The sequence below is a fragment of the Borostomias antarcticus genome, assembly GCF_949987555.1.
Source record: "Borostomias antarcticus genome assembly, chromosome: 16".
Lineage (NCBI taxonomy): Eukaryota > Metazoa > Chordata > Actinopteri > Stomiiformes > Stomiidae > Borostomias > Borostomias antarcticus.
In genome coordinates this window covers 18,020,177-18,044,425 of record NC_140249.1, presented here as the reverse complement: position 1 = coordinate 18,044,425, position 24,249 = coordinate 18,020,177, and the positions used below count along the sequence as shown (strand labels likewise).

Genomic DNA, 24,249 nt, shown 5'->3' with positions numbered 1-24,249 from the left:
AGAGGTAGAGACACTAGGGAGGAGGACAGGGTTAGTGGCTGTACTGGACATCTACAGCAGACACGGGGGTATCTATCGGATTCAGGGTGGTCTGCGGGTGACAGTGGTGCATCCACTGGATCTGGTTAGAAGGTAGGAGGGAGAGAAAGAGGCACTAGGGAGAGGGGAGGCAGAAAAGGGTTAGTAGCACGCAGAGCCATAAAAGCAACACGGATAATAAAACAGAACGTGCCAGTTGCAGGGCAACCAGCATCTGTATACACATCTAAATATACATACAGTGCATAACAGGATATATACAACAGGATATATACCAATGTATACAGAGGATTCACAGGCAGGCTGGAGGCTGCCTTTCTGTGTCTCTAGGTCCTGGCTAGTGATTGTAGGCTAGACTGAAAAGGTACATCTTGAGATCTCGCTTGAAGATTTCCATTGTTCCAGAGTTTGGGGGGAACTGAAAGCTGCCTCTCTGCCTCTAACTAATGTTAGCTTACTGTACATAGTAACTACTGTAACATCAGAAGACATAGGCCTAGACTTAACTGTGGTTACAGCTAGCTACAGCAACCAAAAATATTTTCATCTCTCACTAAGTCAGAAAATGTCCACTAGCCTTGATGATAATTTTCGCTATGTTAAACTCCACTTAAGCTAAAACTTAAGCGATCTAAAAGTCTGCTATTTTTGGTATTATTTCTTGGGTGGGTCTTTCAGGAGGGGCGTGAGGTCGTGTTGTGGGGGCGGGCCACCCCTCCAAGGCAATGGTAGGGGGAACATGCAATTTAGCACGCTTTATTTGGGATCTCAAGTAAATCATATTGTGAATTACCGAAGGCTTTGTTCACTTGTGCTAGGTCTATAAAGATTTTCAGAACCCTCTCCGTGGGGACCTTTACACTCTTCAGTGTCAAGAAATATACCAATAACAACAGAGGGAAATGCTGGCAAATTCAAGCTTTAAACGGCAGAAAAAGTAAAAATAAAATCCTTGTAGCTTTGTTAGCTGTTGCTTCTTTGGGCAGAGTTTAATGCCACCACCACCCAAAGTTGTCAGCTATCTCCTCACGCTAAAATGGATCAGTCATGCGTGGCAGCCATTGTTAGCCTGTTGCTATTGGAGCCTGCAGCTGGGAAAAGTCACATGAAGGCCAAATTGTGGAAGGAAGTCATCCCCTGCTGAGTCCTACAAAGTCTTCTCCCCTCACAGTGCAAGAAAAGACCAGCCACCAAGCAGGGGATCCCTACACTTCCAAAACAAGGACTGAATTGAAGCTGAAATAGCAAGTGTTTGCTGATCTGACTAGCATTCTCCAAACTAGCATACCCTTAGCTGTAGCCAGGCATATCATACTCGGTCATCATAGTGCATCAAATAGCCTTTAACGTCTTTCAACAGACATTTACAAGACTGTTAAATAACAAAAAAGGCCAGTCTACTGTATGTTTAAAGATTTATTATTCTCCAAATACAGTAACAGACAGGCTTGAAGAGCAAATATACAATACAACTAATCATTAATTCATTTTTTTTTTTTTTTTTTTTTTTTTACATTTCATTAAGTTCTGTCCACTATTTTGGTCTCTGTTCATAAGTACAAAACTTCACAGGTGAAATCTATATAATTACAGTGAGCATATTGGACAGTGCCATCATTCACACATCTGTACTAGCACTGTAGGCTATGTCTTTAAATGCTACTACTCTAAACCTGAATTGCACAGCAACTCAAAAAGTAAGCATTAATAATACAGACAACTAATAGTTGTTAAAGCCTCACTTACACAGCTAAAATGAGGCAGTTATAGCAGGTATTTTGATAAAAAGTAACCTACATTTTACTTAAGTCAAGCCATGTTTTTGATAATACTTTGTAAAATTGTACAGCGAAAAGTAAACTGATGTAGGCTGCTTGAGGAGCTGGAGTCGGCTTCCACATCATCTGGAGAATAGTGTTTCCATCTCCTCACCTTTCACACTACTGAGAATAGTGTTTCCATCTCCTCACCTTTCAAACTACTGTGCACCAAGTTATGTAAACAGACTAATATATGAAAGACACTAAAGTTTTGAAATAATTGACAGTGGTAACGGATTTTTATGTTGACAGATAAAACTTTATCTCAGAGTCAGTGAAGTTCACCCAAATCTCAGAAATTGTTCATTGTAATGGCAAGTATTATAGTACAATTATTTTAAGTGGGAAAATTAATCTCGTTTTCTTTTTTAATGGGCCATTATTGTCAAACTGCCACATCGCTCATTTAAAAATGTGATTTAGTAAAGACAACACATGTACTGGTAGAAACAGTTATGCTGTAGTAGTATTTACCATGATTATGCTGCAGTAGGCCTATTATTTATCATGGTGTAAAGTAACCAACGGTAGGCCAATTTGCTTTGGCAGAAGCAGGATTCACTTTCTATCACCAACCTATTTGTCAAGTTCAGTATCTTGTCATCTAAACCATCCAAAATGCTAAACTGGAGCTTTTCTTCTTACACAGACCGAAGACACCCTTCCAAGATGTTTAAACGGACATGACACATATTTACAGAGTAACTATACACCAATATTTGGAAAAATACACATTCAATTTACATTTTATGTAACAAAGAAAGATTACAGAAAAATATTTCAAAGCTGTATATAAATATCTAGAAACTGTAGAATGTAATGGATGCTCAAGCCACGCAGAGAAATACAAAGCATTGAACAGAATTAAAAACAGCTTGTCATGAGTTACTAGGATGCTTGTTTTTTCTCCATTTGATCATACTGTATAAGCAAATATGCAGACCGTTACCTCTATAAATAGTATAGTATTATCAATATCTCAATATTTCAGTGATAGACATACCTTTAAGTTAAATATCCAATGGCAGAACAAACATACTGTCATCCAAGTAAACACATGTATCTGTAAGTCACTAAAATTCCAAAAGGATAACTATGAGCCGTCATGACAAAGCAATGATTTCTCTCCTGTCAAGCCAACACTTTCAACCAACATCCCTGCTGAGCTCCTAAAAAGCAACCTCCATCCCTTTCAACGATGCCGTTCAAATCTCTACAGCCCTAAGGATATCTTGTCATTGCATAATATGGAATAAAAATGTGAGGTCAATAAAGCCACATTCAAATATAATTATTCTAGCCCTGAAAATCCCCCAAAACATGTTTCCATTTGCACTCTGATGTACATTCGGGTTGCTGTGTGCAGTAGACCCATGAGCAAAAGAGCAAAAAGCCTTTTCATGCATTCATACAGCACTCAACAGAAAGCATCAAGAGAATCTTAATTCTTAACCTGGTTTCACAGCCGGCCCCTACCAGTAATATCATATACAATACAGTCTTTGAGTCCCAGCCATACCCTTTAAAGCTGTCTGTATACCAGCTTGGCTTGTAGAGGTGGAGGCCACCTGACTATCATTAACCCTGTATAAGAGCTTCCTTTCGGAAGGAATGGTTTGGCAAACAGAGAGAGAGAGAGAGAGAGAGAGAAAGATTGAGAGTAAGATAGAAAGTTGGTGTGTGTGTGTGTGTGTGTGCGTGTCACACGGCGGTCTCCTGGTCCTCTCTCTGGATCATCTGGTAGTGCTGGCGGTTCTCCAGGTACTCGGCCAGCTCCTGATCCTGGGCCTTCTCTGCTCGCTGCTTCGGTGTCTCACCCTGACAGGGAGGGAGGGAGGGAGGAAGGGGGGGTGACACGGGAGAGGAAGGGAGGAGAGAAGGGAAGGGGGAGTGTGAGAAAAAAGAGGGTTTGGAGATATGGATGGAAAGAGGATCAGGGGAGGAGGGGGAGATTAAAGTCGGGGGTGTGGGAGAGAAGGATTGGTTGAAAAAGAGAGTGAGAGAGAGTGGAGAGACAGATAAAGATGGAGAAAGAGAAAGAGTTTAGAGTGTTCAGGTTAAATGAAAAAGCTACGTGTCCAACCAAAAAAATGTACACAGTGAAATGTGAATTTCACTGGCTGCAGAAATTCTCTCATACTATGGCCTGTTTCTTGTTGCCAGTCACTTCACCATGGCGACTGAGGCCATTGTGAATGTATGGGACTGGCCAGGGGTCCTGAAGGGCAGCATTTCACACTGACACCCAACATTAATCACCATTACATTAATCACCATTACATTCATCAGCATTACAGACCATGTGCAGCAATTTCCCCTTAAAAAAGGCTTTTACCGGACCAGACCTAGTAATTATGCTAACAATTAGCTGAAGTGTAATAGTAAGTGATTATGCTAATGTAACGGTAGTATTCTGGACTGTGTTGTGTTCTTTCAGTTCGTCCCATGTTAAGGGCTTGGCCAGGGCGGGAATTGAACCCACGCCCTTACGAGCGCTTCCTCTTGCGAGGTGGAGACGCTGACCGTTCTGCCAAAGGAGACGTCCCTCCTGGAGGGACTGTCAGCTCTCCTTTTAGGAGTGAGTTTACCGGCTACTCGCTACCGCTACCTCAGAATCACTCCGCAAGGGTTTGAGAGGACTCAAAATTCACCCGGTCACACTGCTAGCCTGCTAGCTCAAGCTAGCCTGTGTGTTCGAGGGGCTCACCTGGAGGTCGGTCTTCATGAGGGAAGCACCAGCCTCCACCAGGTAATGGCAGATGGTCCTCTGACACGTGGTGGCAGCTTTGTGTAGGGCCGTCTCCCCTCTGTTTAACACACACACACACACACACACACACACACACGCACACGCACACACGCACACACACACACACACACACAGACACACACACGCATAAAACCCCAGAGCTAGTGGTATAGATATCTATTTTCCTAGTTTATATTTGGTCTTAATCAGAGGAGCTTTAATGGCAGAAGAGAAAAGGTCTAAAATGTTTACGATATGACTTACGTTTCTTTCTCTGTTACATCCAGGTGGCTTGTGGGTGCTATATATTATTTGAGGAACAGACACATGAAAATGCATTAAACTAATGTATCCACTGTCATTATCAATTTTTGAATTTTAAGACAATGGGACAGGTGTGTATTTATATATTTTAAAACACGATGTATTTATAGGGTCATACCATTGTCTGTGATGTACTTGACCATCTCCTTACTGCCCACGTCCACAGCGTAATGGAGCAAGGTGCAGCCCAGAGGGTCCTGGATCAAAATGTTGGCCCCCCCTTTGTGCAGTTCTGTGAGCTATGAGAATACAAGCGCTTCATGTCAACAACGTCACCTGTTTGATGTGTGACGGACGTACATGGTGTGGAATATGAATAACATGCTGCTGACTTACCCTGTCAAGGTCCTCCGATCTCACACAATCAATCAACTCGGAAACTGTTTGGACGCAAAATTGAAACAATGTTTGATATTAATACTTTTTAGTATTCATTTACAACATAGGTCAAAACAAATATTTCCTCGTTCTCCACTTATGAGCAACTATACATGAGGTATTTACCTTTTTCTGGATCACTTGAGGCAGTGCTTTCAGAGCTGGGAGTAAAAGACAGAGTAAATCACAGAGTCAGAGTGAAGATATTATGGACTGTAGTTGGGATGACACTTTCCACCCACAGCACACATGGAAAAGAGCAGCAGCAGGGGCCATACCTAGCCACAGGTCTGAAACTGGCTAACGTTGTGTTGGACCGATGAACATTCACAATCTTAGCCCCTCTCCTTTAAAACAGAGACAAGACAACACGTAGAAAACATGGATGCAACAAAACAAAAAAGAAAGTGAACGAGTACAGCAGGCTCATATTAGCTTTAGGAAACAGAAACAGGGTATTCCTTATAAGCTCTTTTAGACCCACTGTACTGTAGCAAGCATGGTTTTTCATGTTTGTGCATGTTGACAGTTAAATTACTGTGCAAACTTTATTTGCAGGACGTTTATGGCTTTACATGAAGCCAGAACATACAGTATATACTGTACTTTAGCAGACCAGCCAGCCAATCAATGTTGCTTTATGGTTGTTCGCATGCTGCCCATGGGTCATTACTGATCATCAGCGATCCCACAACCTTAGAACATGCGCATCGTTAGTACAGTCAATTAGTAGTCTGAAGTACTGTATTAGTGCACAGAAACCACCACTTTTAATACATCGAAACGAATGACAAACGAAAACCTTGGTATAACCAAAATTCAACCAAACTATGCCCAGGGGCCGGTTGTCCTGACTACAGGGGTCCTGACCTGCAGAGGCCAGTTTTGGAGGAGGTCTGGGAGTCTCTGTGGGCCAGAGCCTCCGCCACCGAGCTGTCACTGGACACCCTCTTCCTCTGGGGGTCTCCCACCCTGGGGGGAAGAGAAGAGAACGTCCATGTCTGGTGGGTGAAGTACAGCAATGTGCAAACACAGCAGCAAGATCTGTGAGCCGTTGTCACAGGAAAAGGACAGCGAATAGAATACAATCAAATGGGTGGGTTGTACAGTATCTGTGTTGTTTCCATTGTAAGAACAACACCGTGATGATTTCCATTTGAGCATCAGTGGAAATTGTTATAATCAGCCTCACTGTGTAAAACTATGCATAGATCATTTTAGTAATGACTGTCTTTGTGCCTTTGTGAGCCTGTGCTTCTACTGTACGTAACGTTCAGATGATTTTCCACTGTGCAAGTCCAGGCAAGGTACCGTAGGTCAGAGGAGAAGAGGTATCGGTAACGGCGATGTAGAAGATAGGGGAGAGTCAAGTGACTAAGCCTGTAGTTACTAAGTGCACAGACACACACAGTCATTGGGACCCCGCCAGTAGGCCTGAGGCAGTGAGGCGCGCGCGTGTCATCTTCCGTCGGTGCACGGCGGACCGGTGCGTCTGTCTGGGATGCCGCCGTGATCCAGCCATCTCCCTGTCTCATCTGCCTTCGGGGTTTTCAGGAGCGCTAACATGCTCAGATGTGCGTCTAGGAGTGTGTACAGTATGTATGATTTTACTGGAACGGGGGGGGGGGGGGGGGGTGGGGCTGTGTATACTTTGATGTGCGTGTCGGTCTTGTCTGTTTGTCTGTCTAGAGTTGCTGCTAGAACACGTCCGGTTCCATCGCGCTCACCGCGTTCCGGGAGAGGAGGTGGGGGAGGCGGAGGGGGAGGAGGGGAAGGCGAACTGCCGCGGCTCGGGCTGGCGCTCCCCGTACGCGTCCACCAGGTCGGGCATCCCCGGCGAGGTGCCCACCGTCTCCTTGGTGACCAGCTCGGGGTCCAGGATGTAGAGGTCGTCCTGGGAGATCTCCGTCACGTAGTTCAGGTGCTCCTGGAGGTCAGAGGTGGTCAGGAAGCCATTGCGGTTTCTACGGCTGTATTTTAAACCCTTGTCTGTTGTCTTCAACGCTGGTTGTTTACTGCGTATGTGTTTCTGATGTGCCTGGCTGTTTTTATGTGATGGTGAGTCAAAGACAAACTACCATCCTTGGACAGTAAAATTACCGTATTTAATTCTGTTCTGCCACATAGCTAGCTTTGTGGCCTTCAATGTCTTGATTCCCCTGTGCGATGCAGCCAATGTTTCAAACTCAATGTTAGTGAAAATGAATATGAATAGATCTTTTTGGTGTTCTAATGTATCAGTGTGACTTGGGTGGAAGTTGTTGTTTCACGTTGTGGTAGGCAGATGAGCAGAGGTATGGATGGGTGTTTTATGTGTGTGAAGAGCACACCTGCGCACGGTCTATCCTGTAGAAACGATCTGCAGTCGTGCCTGAAAATGAAAACAAAACAGCGCAATGACTTTCACAGGTTTTATTACTCTAGATGACCACAAACAACACATCATAAGCAGAACCTACTTAAAATGACATTTCCCAAAACTGCATTTCAGTTGCATCACAATGAGGAAGTAACTTTAGCAATTAAAATGGCTTCTCTGTGTGTTATAGAATAGAGATTCTTACAGTCAAGGAAGCACCATTTTGGGGAAAGCTTTTGTGATGATAGACTCTCTGATTTCATAGCGTCACTTTCCTGTAGCAGAAGAAGAAGAGTGATAATTTAGCTCCTTTCCTCTTCTTCAGAAAGAGAAAGTCATTGTTCCACATCGTGGAGCACAGTCAACATTTCACTGTGATTGTACACTGTATGTTTACATGTGACAAATAAAGATCTGAATCTCGAGCTTGTGTGCTTAGTTATAACAGTGCCTTGCAGTATGTCTATTTCTCACAAGAGGGCAGTGCAGATGACAAACCTAGGCTATTGCTAGAAACATCTCGCCCCCACACCGCCACAGACCCCGAATGCCCCCGCCCCCTCCCGAATGCCCCTGCCCCCTCCCTGACTCCATGTCCTCCCATCAGGGTCACATCCCTGGGTTCCTCTTAACCCCGAGTAAACAAGTTGCAAGCAAAGAAATAGGCAAAAAAAATAGGCATCCTTAACCTCATGAAAATTAGCCCCAACATTATTTTAGTTATTTGGTGCCGTGATGATGGTGGACAGTGCTGTCTAAGGCAAGGCAAGTTTGGTGGACAGTGCAGAAAAAGATCTCTTTCAAACAGTAGCAATAGCCTATATAAAAGGCACTGCTAGTGAAAATGCTGGAGCATGTCTCACATTAAATCCAGTGCAGTTACATAGAGCTTTGCTTCCCAAGTAATACTAGTCCTGTGTGAAAACGCCTTTACTATAAGCCTCAAAGCTGATGCATAGCCAACGCCACGAAATTACAATTCAGATAGTAGTCTACTTTTGACATAGCAAACAGACACCACATCTATTTGTAGGCCTGCAAATGAATTTCATTAAGTTGCCTACTGACAGCCACCGCTGTATCTCCCCCAAAGCACATTAACAATTCAAATCATTATTAGGCTCTGGCTGTAATTTGCGCTCTTCAGCGTTCGCGACCAATATTCCTGCTGTCGGCCTAATGACTGTTACTGGCAGCCCTTCAAACTTTATTTGTATTAGGTTTCCTATTGTTATTAAGGAACTTCAGCCTCCATTCTTCCAAGCTAAAGACTGGCTGCACCTGCCAATGCAATTAGAGGCTTCACCTGCCCAACGCAATTTGATCGCTAAAAACATAATTTCTGAGCTGCAACACCCAATGTGATGGGATTGGCTAAAAACACATGCCCATGGTGCAGACGATTGGCTAAAAACTTTAACAAATACACGCCCATGGTGCAGATGACAGACGGTCAGCCAGACAGACAGACAGATACAGCCAGACAGACAGACAGACAAGACAGACAGACCTATAAACAGCCATTATCAGCCATTATTATCCCTCTCTCAATCTCGTGTGCATTGTCTTTGGCTACTATCTTTCTTTATCTCCTCCATACCTCCTCCAGGTTGTCCTGTAGACGCTCGATGTGAGAGCGACACGTCTCCAGGTCGCTGTCTCCCGGCACAATGATGACACCTAGTGGGACAGCTGGGACAGGACACTCTGTCAAGTCATGCTCAAGTGTGGGAGCCTGCATAGCAGCTTCTCGAACATGGGATAGTGTGAGTGTGTGTGTGAGTGAGTGTGTGTGTGTGTGAGTGAGTGAGTGAGTGAGTGTGTGTGTGAGTGAGTGAGTGAGTGAGTGAGTGAGTGAGTGAGTGAGTGAGTGAGTGAGTGAGTGAGTGAGTGAGTGAGTGAGTGTGCATGTGTGTGAGAGAGTGTGTGTGTGTGAGTGTGTGTGTACGTGCGAGTGTGCATGTTTCCTCACAGGCCTGTTTGAGCTGGTCCTTGTCGTAGTGCAGGGCCTCGTAGGCGTGCATGCTGATCCTGCTCACTCTGATCTGCAGCTTCTCAGGGACCGCCTGCTGACTAGAACACACACACACACACACACACACACAAAGCAGCGTTACGCTGCGTTATTATCCGCCATGGGGCACGTTGTTCACATCCACACAATTTGTAGACTGGAGGTGAAACTAAGCAGGCAGCATGACTTTCATGTTGTTGAGCAGCCAAAGAGGAGACAGATGCACCAATTTAGGGAGACTTAATAAGTGCTGGACACATCACAGAGCAAAATGGGTACAGTTTCTCTGTCCCTCTTCCAGAAGTCACAGTGTGAAAGTGGGTGAGTGGTCCTCACTCGTTGAGCTGGGGCATGGAGATCCTTCTCTTGGTCTTCTGCACCATGTTGGCCTGACTCCTCAAGCTGATGTGGATGACCGAGGGGGCCAGCTTGCAGGGCTCCCCGTCCACCTGCATGGGGATGGGCTTGGAGGTGGTCAGGGTGACCTCCTTGCACTGGTGCAGACGCTCGCCATGGCCCCCCACCTGCAGAGTTGCCTGGGGGGGGGGGGGGGGGGGGGGGGTGAGAGTGGAGTTTATAAATAATTTCCACATTGACTAAAAGGCAGCAGGTTGAATCTTGAAATACAGAATCGGAGACAGGAGTAGACTGATTGATTGAAGAATACAAAATAATACAGGAGGATATCACAGCGGTACCCACTAGCACACAGTGCATACCTGTACAAAACATACTGTATGCTTTAAACAAACGTGCATGCTATGCTATGTCTATTCGTATTCAATGTGTTTATTATTAGCATAGTAGCCAGAATAGCATCTGTGTTATGTACATGTAACTACATATTGAATATAATAAACACTGAGCATGTGTGCATCAGTCAGGGACATCTTTGTGGTTGAGATCAAAGTCAATTGCTGAACAAAGCGTATAACTTCATACGAAATACAATTATTACAAAATGACTGAAAACATGTGCTGGTGGTCGTGCATCTGCTGTGGTCATGCATCTGCATCAGGTGTGGTTGAGAGCTCACCAGGGAGGTCATGGTGAAGCCGATGACCTCGATGCAGCCGTCATCGTGTCTCTGCGGTTCAAAGTCGTTGTGTTCGCTAGGGTGACCCCAGGGCACGGTGCCAGCACAGTATCTATGGCAACCAAAAGCTTATCTGTCAGACCACATGGCTACTGTAGTTGACTAATTCCATTATTTGTTTATTTAAAGGATCCCCATTAGCTAATGCCATGGCAGTCATCTTCCTGAAGCCCACACACAAAAACATTACATTAAGACAGCATCATCATCATCAACATAATCGCAAAGCAAACATCTTTCCAACAAAAATAAGCAACCAAGCATCCCTCTTAAACCATAAACACAGATCTACAGTAGCAGGAACTCAGGATTATGTGTGTGCATATTGTATTAGCCTACTAAAATTGTCACTACACTTGAGAACAGCCTCTCCTCCACATTAAGTCACAATAGATCTTTCTTATTCAGGCGGCAAGTCTTACGAAGTGGTCTTATGAAATCAGGCAACCTTATTGGTTATTGGTTATTCTCCACGTGATTGACAGGTTGGAAAGGTCTACAGGCTAGAGTGCATCTTATCGATGCTAGTTCTAATAAAGCAATCCAGAACAAGCCTAGAGTAGCAGCCCTGTTCTAAGCAACTTGTAATTTTAACAGCTCTCTTTTTGTCTTTTTGTTGCTGTTCCGTGCATACAACTGAACAGTAATTCTAGTGGCATAAAATTAAATATCCAAACTTGATCCAGGATTTGAGATGGTACAGTATGTAAGGAGAACATTATCTTGTGATATAAATGCCTTTATTCAAAAAAGGGGACCAGAGGGTGTGTGCGAACTATAGAGGCATCACATTACTCAGCCTCCCAGGGAAAGTTTACTCCAAGGTGCTGGAAAGGAGGGTCCGGCCGATAGTCGAACCTCAGATCGAAGAGGAACAATGCGGATTTCGTCCTGGTCGTGGAACTACCGACCAGCTCTTCACTCTCGCAAGGATCTTGGAGGGGGCTTGGGAGTTTGCCCAACCTGTCTACATGTGTTTTGTGGACTTGGAGAAGGCTTACGACCGGGTCCCTCGAGAGGTCTTGTGGAGGGTTATGCGGGAGTATGGGGTGAGGGGGTCCCTACTTGGGGCCATCCAATCCCTGTACACCCAGAGCGAGAGCTGTGTCCGGGTCCTCGGCAGTAAGTCGTCTTCCTTTCCGGTGGGGGTTGGCCTCCGCCAGGGCTGCGCTTTGTCACCAATCCTGTTTGTGATTTTCATGGACAGGATATCGAGGCGTAGCCGTGGGGAGGTGGGTTTGCAGTTCGGTGAGCTGGGGATCACGTCGCTGCTTTTTGCAGATGATGTGGTCCTGATGGCATCAGCTGCCTGCGACCTCCAGCACTCTCTGGATAGGTTCGCAACTGAGTGTGAAGCGGATGGGATGAGAATAAGCACTTCTAAATCTGAGGCCATGGTTCTCAGCAGGAAACCGGTGGCCTGTCCGCTCCGAGTAGGAAATGAGTCCTTACCCCAAGTGAAGGAGTTCAAGTATCTGGGGGTCTTGTTCACGAGTGAGGGAACCATGGAGAGGGAGTTTGGCCGGAGAAACGGAGCAGCTGGTGCGGTTCTGCAGTCGCTTTACCGCACTGTTGTGACGAAAAGAGAGCTGAGCCAAAAGGCAAAGCTCTCGATCTACCGGTCTATCTTCGTCCCCACCCTCACCTATGGTCATGAAGGATGGGTCATGACCGAAAGAACGAGATCACGGATACAAGCGGCCGAAATGAGTTTTCTCCGGAGGGTGGCTGGGGTCTCCCTGAGAGATCGGGTGAGAAGTTCAGTCATCCGGGAGAGACTCGGAGTAGAGCCGCTGCTCCTTTGCGTCGAAAGGAGCCAGTTGAGGTGGTTCGGGCATCTAGTGAGGATGCCTCCTGGGCGCCTCCCTAGGGAGGTGTTCCAGGCGTGTCCGGCTGGGAGGAGGCCGCGGGGTAGACCCAGGACTAGGTGGCGGGACTACATCTCCGCACTGGCCTGTGAGCGGCTAAAGATTCCCCAGGCAGAGCTGGTTGATGCTGCTAGGGAAAGGGATGTCTGGGGCCCCCTGCTGGAGCTGCTGCCTCCGCGACCCGACCCCGGATAAGCGGATGAAGATGGATGGATGGATAAATGCCTTTATTTATTTTATTTTATTTTTTTACTGCTCTTTGACATTTGTTTAGAAAGGAGATGCCCTTATGAGTTCTGGTGAGTAGTAGTACACCTGGCTACCGTTACTTAATGTTACTTTAATGCAATGATTGTACATGACTTTGGATTAAAGCATCCACTAAATGACTAATGTAATGTACAGTAATAGTTCACTAGATATATATACTGTGGATCAAATTCAGGCTTAGAAGCCAGTTTGTGCCACTGCCTTCACCCGAAGACTTTTAGTCTTAGATATATGTAGGGTATATTACATTAACATTCATGCACTATGTTCAACTCTTTTGATAAAACTCTATTGAGTTTGCTGCACATAGTTGCTGCATAATACAGTGTAGAATCATCAGCATACAGCACAATAATAGCACTATTTATAAAAGACGACACATCACTGGTAAAAATAGAAAAGAGGAGTGGTTAAAGACAACTTCCTTGTAGCACACCACATGTGGGACTGCTACAATTGATAGGCTGACATTTTAGCCTCTGTTGCCACTGTTCTACAGAAAAGATAAGTCTTCATCAACTGATGACTCCTGCAGTCTCTGCAGAACCCTACATGACCATGCTAAACGTCTCCGGCCCTCAGTTGCCAATGGGGGAGGATGGGCTTCTCGTGGGTCTCGAGTTGTACGATGCGGTAGACATACAGGTCATGACCAAACTGTGAGAGTATCCTCGTGGCCTGAGATGTACCACAATACACCAAGACGACGGCCGAATGATAAAATATGGCCAGCATTATCATATTCAGCAAAACCTTAGATTCAGATTCAGAAAACCTTATTGTCGTGACAGGAAATCATCTTAGACTGGCTCAACAATCACAAAGAGAGCCGTACGTCGCGAGTCGCTCACAGAGTAGCGACCCTTAAAGGCCACAGGCTACCTCGTGATGTTGGTTGTTGTTCCCCGAGTGTGAACCTGAGTCTAAAGAGAGTGAGTAGGCTACCCTGAATTCAAAGGCAGGAGGCTGCTAACAGAGCGGCCAGAGGCCTGTGTTATTGGCCAACAGGAGGTCCCTATCGACCAAAGCACCGGTTCTCAGAGGCATGCTGGATACGGACAGGGCACCAGGCCTGAGAGCACCCAGCTGTCTCAGACTACCAAGGTATACAGGGTTACTCAACCAAAAGTTCAGTATCAATCTGACAGTTGATATTCCTATCCACCGGGGAGGCAAGGGGGTCGTAGTAGACACCAAAGAGGCCGTGGTAGATATCAGAGAGGCCATGGTGGATATCAGAGAAGACGTGGTAGATATCAGAGAAGACGTGGTAGATATCAGAGAAGACATGGTAGATATCAGAGAAGACATGGTGGATATTAGAGAAGACATGGTAGATATCAGAGAAGACATGGTAGATATCAGAGAAGACATGGTAAATATCAGAGAGGACATGGTACAGTGTAGATAGATATCAGAGAAGACGTGGTAGATATCAGAGAAGACATGGTAGATATCAGAGAAGACATGGTAGATATCAGAGAAGACATGGTAGATATTATAGAAGACATGGTAGATATTATAGAAGACATGGTAGATATCAGAGAAGACATGGTAGATATCAGAGAAGACATGGTGGATATCAGAGAAGACATGGTACAATGTAGATAGATATCAGAGAAGACGTGGTAGATAAAATGTTGTAAGTGAAATGAGAAGTAGGGCCTAGCCTGTTGAGTGCAGCTCTGTTGTAACAGGAAACAGCCCTTCCGGTGGAGGATCCCAGCGCCCAGCAAGTAGAAAACTGTTAAATCAGTTGGTTTCCTAACCATGGTTACGCCACAGAGGAAGTACTATTATGGCTATTTCTAACTGTTGTGCTGATCATGTGATGTTTGTGAAAACATCACAATCTTGTGACTGACTGAATATGCATCAGTAAAGGAGGAGTATACACCACTTGTGTGTGTACATAATGGTCGACTCTGTAATGAATATGTAATGATTTGTGTTGGGAGGAGAGAGGATACAAAAGGTTATAAATGAGGTTTTTGATTTAGTAAAATGTGGAATTTGCTCGTCACAGAGCCAAATAGCAGTACTGCTTAGATCCAAACGTTGGATTTTAGGACAAGAATTCCCCAGCCTTTTCTGCTCTAAATCACAAGTCTACAACAGAAGATAAGCCGAGAACCATCATTTTCAACGAAGAGGCTAAAGATCAAAGGCCAAACAAAGATCTCAAGAAAGAATGAAGATCATCTGGCCAAGAGAGAGAGGGACATGGGATCATCTTCGCTTCATCACACTTTTGAGATTACTTTTGCTGCTGACAACATATGGACAGTAAAATGTGAGTAGTTAAGCTGATATTGTAGGACAGAAAAGACAGGACATTTTGGCTATCCTCTCTCCAACCATTTATTATTATGATTATTACTGTTTTTGAATTTTAATTATTATTGAATTGGAATTTTGACTGATCTGATCTTTGATCAGTATTACATTTTAATTAATCTCGACTTTGATCAGTTTTGACTTTTGATCAGTTATGAATTTTAATCGATTTAGACTTTTGACCATTATCAACTGTTTATTATTGACTTCTTGATTATTAAATATTTTCTTATTTTTTCTTATTATCATTGATGCGTTGCTATGCTTGCTGCTATATTTTCTACTGTGTTAATAAAGCTAATTTTCCAGCCAAGACCAAACAACTCTTTCTCTCCTGAGACTCCTATATACTTGTTTCTAAATGATATTCTAGCAACTACACCAACAGACATCTTTCTTAGAGAAGAGTCGCCGTTGACCAGTGCAGCCCGAGACTTATATCCTGCTCTCAAGTCACAGTAGGGTGCAGCTCGTATCAGCGACTCTGTCAATCATCCCACATAAATGACTGAGATATGACTCCAGGAGGGCTGTAGCAGTAGCCCACCAGTATTGGTTTCATTGAGATAAATTTACTTGAACCCACAGTGAACATACATCATTGAACATAAATTTCAAACACAATTTTACAGGAAGATGACTATACACAATGAGAATTATGTTGTTTACACATATACATCTATGTGGAGAATCAATAAAAGTGAGCCTTGTGAATTCAATATGAACTGGGGGAAAAAAACTATTCTTCATGTTTACCTGGGAATGTTGAGGAACAGAAGACACTGCAACTTGAGGTCCTGGACTTTAGAGGTCAGATCTGTGCCGTCACACTGGTGAGATGGTGACATCGGAGACACAGATTTAAACAAAGAGACGGAATTACCGTTTGGCCTTGTCATTTATTTGTGGAGGTGCAATGGGTACAGTTAGGCCCTCTGCCCGACCATCTTCCGACTCACCACAACTTTAATGTGTTTGGCCAGGTCTTTGGAGCTGCCACTTAGGAAGTCAGAGAAGGCTGTCTGTAATGAAGCACCACAACAGGTCAAATGCTATATGGTAGAAAGCAATGTGGTGGTAGATTGATGGTAACCGCTCAGAGCAAGGAAGCGGAAAACACAGCCTCCATTAGTGCAATACGAAGACACGACTTTGGCTTTCTGTCATGTCAGACACACAGCGAGGAATGCTGGTGGTGACAAGAGCACAGAAATAGGTCATGTGGAAAAGCTCACTCACCCCGGCATAGAACATCTTATTCCGAAAGCGGCTGTTGAATTTCTCTGGGTTGGCCTCTGAGGAGAGAGAGAAAGCGTTTATCAGCTACTGTTGACCTCCATTACAGCACACCTACGCTGCGCCGTTATTGTTCAGACAACAAAGAACCCCTCAGGTGTTTGTCGTTTAAACAAACCTCTGGACTCGTGGAAGCCTAGTGTAACATGTGCGTCGAAGCCCAGGCTGAAGTAGTTGTTGAACACGTCTATGGGGAGCTGGGAGAAAAAGTAGACCATAGTTAATGGCGTTTTCAGGTCCTAGTCACGGGATATAGACGGAAAAATACGACGGACGAGGGGTCTGCACCTTATCAGTCTGGTGCTCGTCCTTGTCCTCCTGGCTGGCCTCTGGGTTTGGCTCCACCTGCAGGTTCCAACGGTCCAGCTGGACAATGTTGCCGTCCTCCACGTGAGACAGGATCTTACTCACCGGTTCATCTGTGTATCCCTGGGAGACCAGGGGGAACAGAGGAAGTTGATATAGATAGAAGTTGATGTAAGTACAGTACACTAACCAATGTTTCTCGTTGCCTCTTAGACATGTATCCTACTGTAAATACTTCCAAAGAGAACTGAACTGAAATAAATGAAGAAACTTGAATTTTGTACTATCCTGATACTGACTCATGATGATATTGGCCATCCATGAGGGCCTGGGGTTCAATAACGTTTTTGTCACCGGGTAGTTCCTGTACTCACCCCTCCCCAGTTGAGGGTCCGGGCCAGGTCGTTGCCGGTCCCCAGAGGGAGCACAGCCACAGCGGGCTGGGGGTTCAGCTGGAGCTGGTCCAGGATGGACAGGATCCAACCCACCTGGACATCCAGAGACAGTGTTACCTTTCACAGCTAAACACTTAGTACAACAAAGAATGGTGCTACGGTCATAACTGACAAGAGAGGGAGTTTTCAGTCAGTCCTTGCTTCACAGTAGCCTAATGTTTGACAATACAGAAAAAAAGCTATATCTGTTGCGATGTGTAAATAGGATTCTACAACAACTTCAAAGGGGTTTCTACAAAAGCATGAACTCTGTGAGAATTCTCATTTTCTCTGTCATCTAATCAACTTGTTACTGTAGGAGACGTCTGAGACAGAGAAGTGCGGTCTTGTCAGCTCTTGCAAATACCTTCAGAGACGCTAAATCTACTGTAGGAGGGTTTTAGCAAAACATCTTTGCAGGAAGCTCTTGGCACGCTGAAATAAAATGCTGAGAGAGAATGCAGAGAGCTGTGCTTCCATTGGGGGTGTATCTAAGTTCCAGTATAAAACACAGTTGAACTGACTGATCCTTACTTTTCAGGGAACCTTTCACAGACTTTATGTCCTGCTTGTAAAACTTTGCTCCCCTGCACTGGTAAGATTAAACTAAGTGTCATGCAACTGAGAACTTCTTTTTTCTGTTTATAGAAATATTTCCATGATAGAACCAAGTGATGTTACACTCACCGTTCCATCTCCTCCACACGCCAGTATCCTCAGGTTGGGCACTTTGGCGTACATTTCTAACCTTGAGAACACAAAAACCACAATCAATCAATCAATCAATCAATCAATCAATCAATCAACCAACCCATAAAACATCGTCTGCTTTCTAGAAGCACACCACTGTGTTTTGAACGTGGTCAAACCACTGAGGGTTATGAATGCAGACCGTCATCTCTTACCCCTCTCTGGGTCCTCCATTATTGAGATCGAACACTTGTCGGGGGTTGAGGTACCACATGAACGACTGGATTATCTTTGCTCCCTGGAAAACATGAAAAAACACGGCCACAGAAGCCATGATCACCTCCACCCCAGCGATAACGCAGGGCGAGAGGTAATGTTTTCGGTGGCACGTGTTTGTCTGTTAGCAGGATGACACAAAACTACTAAACCTATTTTCATGATACTCGGTGGAAGGGTGTAGCACGTGCCAACTTAGAACCCACTCAATTTTGGAGCAGATCTGAATCACAAGGTGGGTCCACGAGCCGCCCAAACACGGCTGCCCATTCACCTCGTCATTTTTTGGACATTCATTGTCAATGGGGGGAATTGAAGTGACCATATCTCTATATGGGAAGGTCAGAGAGAGACAGGGTTTGGATTGGCATAAAGGTCTTGACCTAACGAATGCAGCAATATCAAACATGCACACGCACCGAGCTGCAAAATGCATTCATGGGTTCTGTGGGATGTCTGTGCTCCCCGAGCACCATTTCTAATGTATTCATATCATCAATAACAATTACTGGGTCTACAACCTAACCACCTCCAAGTTGTGTAAGTGCATACTTTTAAGGTGCCATATGCGGTTTGTGGTTTCCTGTTAGACTTGGGAAAAGTTTTGAAAGATTTCGAAAAATGCAACCAAAAAAATCCCTTCCCCTCCCTTCAGGCCTCCCTCCAAAGCCACTCCCCCAAACTGGGGGAAAACAAAATGACACCGCTAGGCAGGTAGGTAAGTTAACCGCCCGGTAAGCCATCCAATCATTTCAAGTTGGCAACTCAAAATGATTGGCCGCACTTCTTACAATCCTGCCATTTTCACAGATGACGGATTTATTTCATTTTCATGTAAGAGCACTTTATTTGTTGACTGCTGCTGGGATGTGATGAGAATCACAAAAAACATATCCACATCCTATAAAAGGTTCCTGTTGGAGGTGTGGAGCTGGTTTACCTGGTTGCCTCCGCTCTTGGGGTTAACAAACACAAGCAGAGGCTTCATGAGTTGGGAGGGGACAGGCTTGACGATGAAGGGTTTCCATCGACCATCCTGGATCTGAGAGGAAGAGACATGGCTACTGTAGTCAGCTGTTGTGATGACGAACGACGGATTATTCAGGGTCAAAATTTCAGCGTAGTTTACCTCAGGTGCCTTCTTGCTGGGTTTGCATTTCAAAGATGTCCGTTTCTTCTTTTTACTTGATTTCAACGAGGACTGTAGAAATAAAATAGTCATGAAAACAAAATTGTGTGTTTATTTGTATGAATGGCTGCTGACTACAGTATCAGTTAGTGGCCAATCATGCTGATGTTGATCCAAAAATCGATGTATTTGGAAAATGGCACGCTGGTCGCTGACAGGCTACCTGTGGTCTACGAACACGGATGACCCAGGTGGGCGGGACTATGACCGAGGCGTGAGCGCCAAGGGAACAGCACTCCTCGATCTGCTGCAGCATGAAGCATGTGACCTTGTTGTGATACTGGAACACAGGGCGGTACACACATCAACACCACACCAGACAACGTCAACACAATCAGTTACTTCCACTAGATCCAACCAGGTCATCTGAGAAGCAGCTTCCAACCCTAAGAAGACTCAGAAGTAGCATCGACTTACTGCCTGTTTGCACCACGAGCAGCTAATGGCAACAATCTCTTTACTATGGAATGAGAACTTCTGTTGGAAACCCTGTGAGCAGCGAAGAGAAAAGACAGAATCGTTCAATAAAAATCAGCAGCTACTGAGGTATTGAATATACTGAAGATAGTCGCTCTTTAAGTTTTGTAGTTACTCAAACACCATCTGTGAGTGCATGGCTGAGTCGTGACTGACCTTCCCACACTGTCGACACTTCCCTGCCTGGCGCCTCCTGTGGACCCAGTGGTGCCTGACAACGTTGGGCTGAATTTGACAAATGAGTGTTCAGGACTTGCCGATTCAACAATTTGGAGCGATAGTGAAAATAGTTTACAACATACAGCACTGACCTCACGGATGGTTCTAGATCCTGGTTCCCTAAACGATGGCTTGCACCTGAAATTGATCTACAAAGACCAAATGGGTTTTCAAACGACCAAACAGATGCAAAATCACACAGAATAACTGTCGAAAGCTGATCTAGCCACTTACTTTTTCTAGCTGCTCAATGCACATTGTGTGGACCGATATCTTGCAACCTGCACATTTCTTCCTCGTCACAGATTTTTGCTTTGGGGGAAGAAATTAATTAACTTTAAGATCAATGTTAGAATATGCAGATCCAAATTCATGATTAAAATCAAGAAAATGAATGAACCCTCCGATCCTCCAGTCCGATCCTGCAGGTGGGTGTTTCTGACCATAGAGGGCGCTCTAACCCAGTGTTTGGTCTCTATAGGCTGCGAGGGCTTACCAGTGTCTTGGCGATACAGTACTGCTCCCCAACGTAACAGAAATCTCCAGACATGCCGGTCTCAAACCAGATATGGTCTCCGAACTGGGCATTGTCCTGAGGAGAGAGAGAGAGAATCACACAGCTCGAAGGAGTTAGACAGCAAACCAGCCTCTCTGTTAAAACCAAATGAATACGCTCCGTTCCAAACCTTTTCAATCATCTCTGTGAGATTGGCTTAAAAAAAAACAGTGAGGAGTGACACTGTCTACATGTCATGAGCAACGTTTTAAGCCTAAATGTTAAACAACAAATCCTGAAGATTGACAACCTCTTCCCATAGTGAATATATAATCAAATAATGGAGCATTGGGCTCTTGAGCAGGACTACAGTTCCCTTGGCCACTCACAGTCCAGTCGACGGTGTTGCGTATCTCTCTGGGGGTTTCCATCTTGCCGGGAGCAGATGCGCTGGGCTGGGCTGCCAAGTGCTGCAGGCCAGACTTCGCAATCGCTTTCCTGCAACGACACAGAAATAAGAGATTTTTCAAATATTCTATGTAGGCTATAGAACAATAAGTGATTTGGGGGACATGAAACACACAAGGCCATAAAAATCACTCTCATCCCTCTCTGCACATTTATTGACTGGTTTGCACATCCAGTAACTGAATAAAGAATTCATAAAAACCAGAATAATAATTTCCATAGAAATGTTCAGATCACTGTCTATTTATTGAATACAGTCTGTGTGTGCGCGCACCTGTCTCTCTGTCCCCGTTTATGTTTGCGTGTGCATGTGTATGCATGCCATGCACATGCGTGTGTGTGTGTGTGTGTGTGTAGCGTAACACAGAAATACACCGGCTGTAGCTCCACTGTAGCAGTATCAACTGAACATTTATGAGCCAGGACAGTTATAGCCTGTGCTCAGGGCTTCTAGACCTTTGTCTCTTGCATCTCTGCCCCCCCCCCCCCCCACACACCCACACACACACACCTGCCCCCTGCATAAACCCTAGCAACCCAACGGTGGATCGCTGAGGGGAAGATCAATGCTGCGTGGCTGTGAGTCACTTTGCTCAGACCGGCGTCTCATTGTTAGCACCAGGTCTAATGAGCTGGCTCCATGGAGGGTGTCTCTACGGGATGGAGAACTAGAGGTCTGGCCACAACACACTCCTCCACCTGATCTGCCCAAGATGGCTCGTCATGTCATAAACTCCTGCTTAGTCGATTAATCAGGCTTTTACTTTCCTCCTCACTGGAGCTTAAGTGTTCCTCTCGGAGACAAAATGACACAGCAAAACCAATCTTGCTTATTTCGATTTTTGTATTAAGGGCAGTTTAGGACAAAATGAATTCAAAATGAATGCCTTTTGGATATCCATTTACCTCCGCCCCAGTGACAGCGCAGGCCGAGAGGTTATGTTTTTCGGGGGCGTGCGTTTGTGCGTGCATGCGTGTGTTTGTTAGCAGGATTGAGGGGGGGCGGCGGGGGCGTGTCACCCGCAGGATTACGCAAAAACGACTGGACCGATTTTAAGCGAAACTCGGTGGAAGGGTGTAGGATGGTCCAACTTAGAATTAATTACATTTTGAAGCGCATCCAAAGCATGGGGCAGGTCGATGGACCGCCCAAACACGGCCGGCCATTCACCTCCATTCATTTTTTTGAACCAGGATTACGCAAAATCTACCAAACCGATTTTCCTGAAACTCGGTGGAGGGGTGTATCATGGGTCACCCTAGAACCCATCCAATTTTAGAGCAGATCCAAATCACGGGCCGGATCCACTAATGAAAACAAAAGTTAGAACGAAGCCAGCTCCCTGTGTGGGGGTGCTAGAGACACAGGGTTTGGACTGGGGGTGTGTGAGGGGAGAACCTGGAGTGCACCGCACCGCCCCCCACCGGCTGTGACCCGAGGGGGGCGCCCCAGAGCTGTCCAAATACAACCACCCATTCACCTCCAGTCATTTTTACCTTTGTCCCATCGAATCACGGGCTAGACAGCCATTCACCTCCATTCTTTTTTTGGAGTAGGATTACGAAAAACGCTTTTCATGAAACTCGGTGGAGGGGTGTAGCATGGGCCGATTTAGAACCCATTACATTTTGTCCCAGAGCCACGAAACGTATTCAGGGGCGGAGGTGTGTGCTCACTGAGCATCATCTCTAGTTAAACCTGGTTTTAAACCCTCATGGACAGCACCGAGACTGACTAACATCCAAGCACTGTGGGTTAGTAGTCACTCCACACTCTACAAACCACCAGGACCTAGTTAGCGAGAAACCACACAGGCCACTATTCACACAGGGAAACAGCGCTCGACGACTACATACAGAAGGAATCCACTCCACGTCTCCAGCCGGGGGTCGTAGTGGGCCCCTAGCCCGGGGCTGAGGGCCCCGGGGCCCCTGTAGACGGCGGGGTGGTGGAGGTAGGTAACGGAGCTCCTGCGGTTGGGCATCGGAGGCCCTTTCCCCGGCCACGGACTCCCGACCTTCGAGATGGTGGAGAAGCGCCTCCGCTTCCTCTGACCGGACGGTGCTCGCCAGCCCCCGCACGCCGCCGCGTCGCCCGGCGACATACGCGATGAGTTCCTCCGCAAGCATCGAGGGGCACGGAGGAGGGGCCGCCATGGCGCCTGGGCGCTCTCCGCCAGCACGCCGAGCGGAGATGAGGAGGAGGAGGAGGAGGACGAGTGAGGAAGCCGCCGGGAAGTGTCCTGGAACTCCCGGCGGGAGACGGCGACCTCCTCGGTCAGCTGATCCCCATCCGAGGGCGGGCCTTCGTCGTCCGACTGGCTGTCTCGCTCCTCGGGGCCGAGGTAGTCGGCGTCGTGGTCGTCGGCGTCCGAGCGGAGGCTGCTGGAGCGTGACACGCCCCCGCCGCCCCCCCTCACCTCCACCTGCCGCTCGGCGCCGAGCCCCGCCCCCCCGTCCTCCTCCTCCGTCATCTGGATGAGGCTGGCCAGGAGCATGGACGGCCCCAGCAGGTGGGCGTCGATGTTGCGCAGCGCCCCCGCCTTCCTCCGCCGCACAGCGAAGCGCGGGTTCTTGCTGGGCGGGGCCGTGCTGGAGCGCCGCCGGACGTTTCCCGACACCCTGTCGTAGCACGCCGCCGGCCGACCGCCGCCGCAGTGCCCCCCGGTGGACGGGAGGCCTCCCTGCAGCTGTACGCTGGAGCGGCGGCGCTGGACGAGGCTGACCGACGCCAGGCCGGCGCTGGACCGACGCCGGGCCTTACTGGTCGGCACGGCCACGCTGGGCCGGCGGGCGCCGCGGTAGACGTCCTCGGCCTGGAGGGAGGCCTCCTTCCTCTTAAAATGGCGGCGGAAAAAGGTGTCCATGGTGGCGAGGTGACGAGCCCAGGGAGGTGCTGCCCTTCTTAGATACTCCTCTGAGGCTGTTGGTGCAGAAATTAGTCCATCAGCTTGGGACAGAATTAGGCCTTGCGCCTGTTACTATGTTCAGAAGCAGTGCTGTGCTAGAATATCTCCAGCGGGAGAATGAATCGACAGAAGGTATTGTTAGAACTTGACTAACACATGATTCATACAAGGTACTCGAGTTGACTAATACTGACATGATTCAGACAAGACCTTTACTTGAGACGGTACGGTAAT

General features: G+C 46.3%; 1 protein-coding gene across 1 annotated transcript; it reads right to left on the bottom strand.

Moving 5' to 3' along the window:
- Nucleotides 1–3,560: 3,560 nt before the first annotated feature.
- dgkzb (diacylglycerol kinase, zeta b) lies at nt 3,561–23,973 on the bottom strand (the record flags this gene model as incomplete). Its single annotated transcript, XM_084451341.1, has 33 exons — nt 3,561–3,677; nt 4,567–4,666; nt 4,873–4,909; nt 5,051–5,171; nt 5,269–5,312; nt 5,437–5,471; nt 5,589–5,657; nt 6,181–6,282; nt 7,038–7,237; nt 7,641–7,681; nt 7,875–7,944; nt 9,270–9,361; nt 9,642–9,742; nt 10,020–10,219; nt 10,721–10,832; nt 16,012–16,085; nt 16,215–16,277; nt 16,495–16,550; nt 16,670–16,748; nt 16,840–16,980; nt 17,232–17,345; nt 17,979–18,039; nt 18,197–18,279; nt 19,198–19,299; nt 19,387–19,458; nt 19,610–19,726; nt 19,864–19,935; nt 20,080–20,148; nt 20,235–20,291; nt 20,377–20,454; nt 20,639–20,734; nt 21,028–21,136; nt 22,964–23,973. The coding sequence occupies 33 exons, from the start codon at nt 23,971–23,973 to the stop codon at nt 3,561–3,563; spliced, it is 3,894 nt and encodes a 1,297-aa protein (XP_084307467.1).
- Nucleotides 23,974–24,249: the final 276 nt, after the last annotated feature.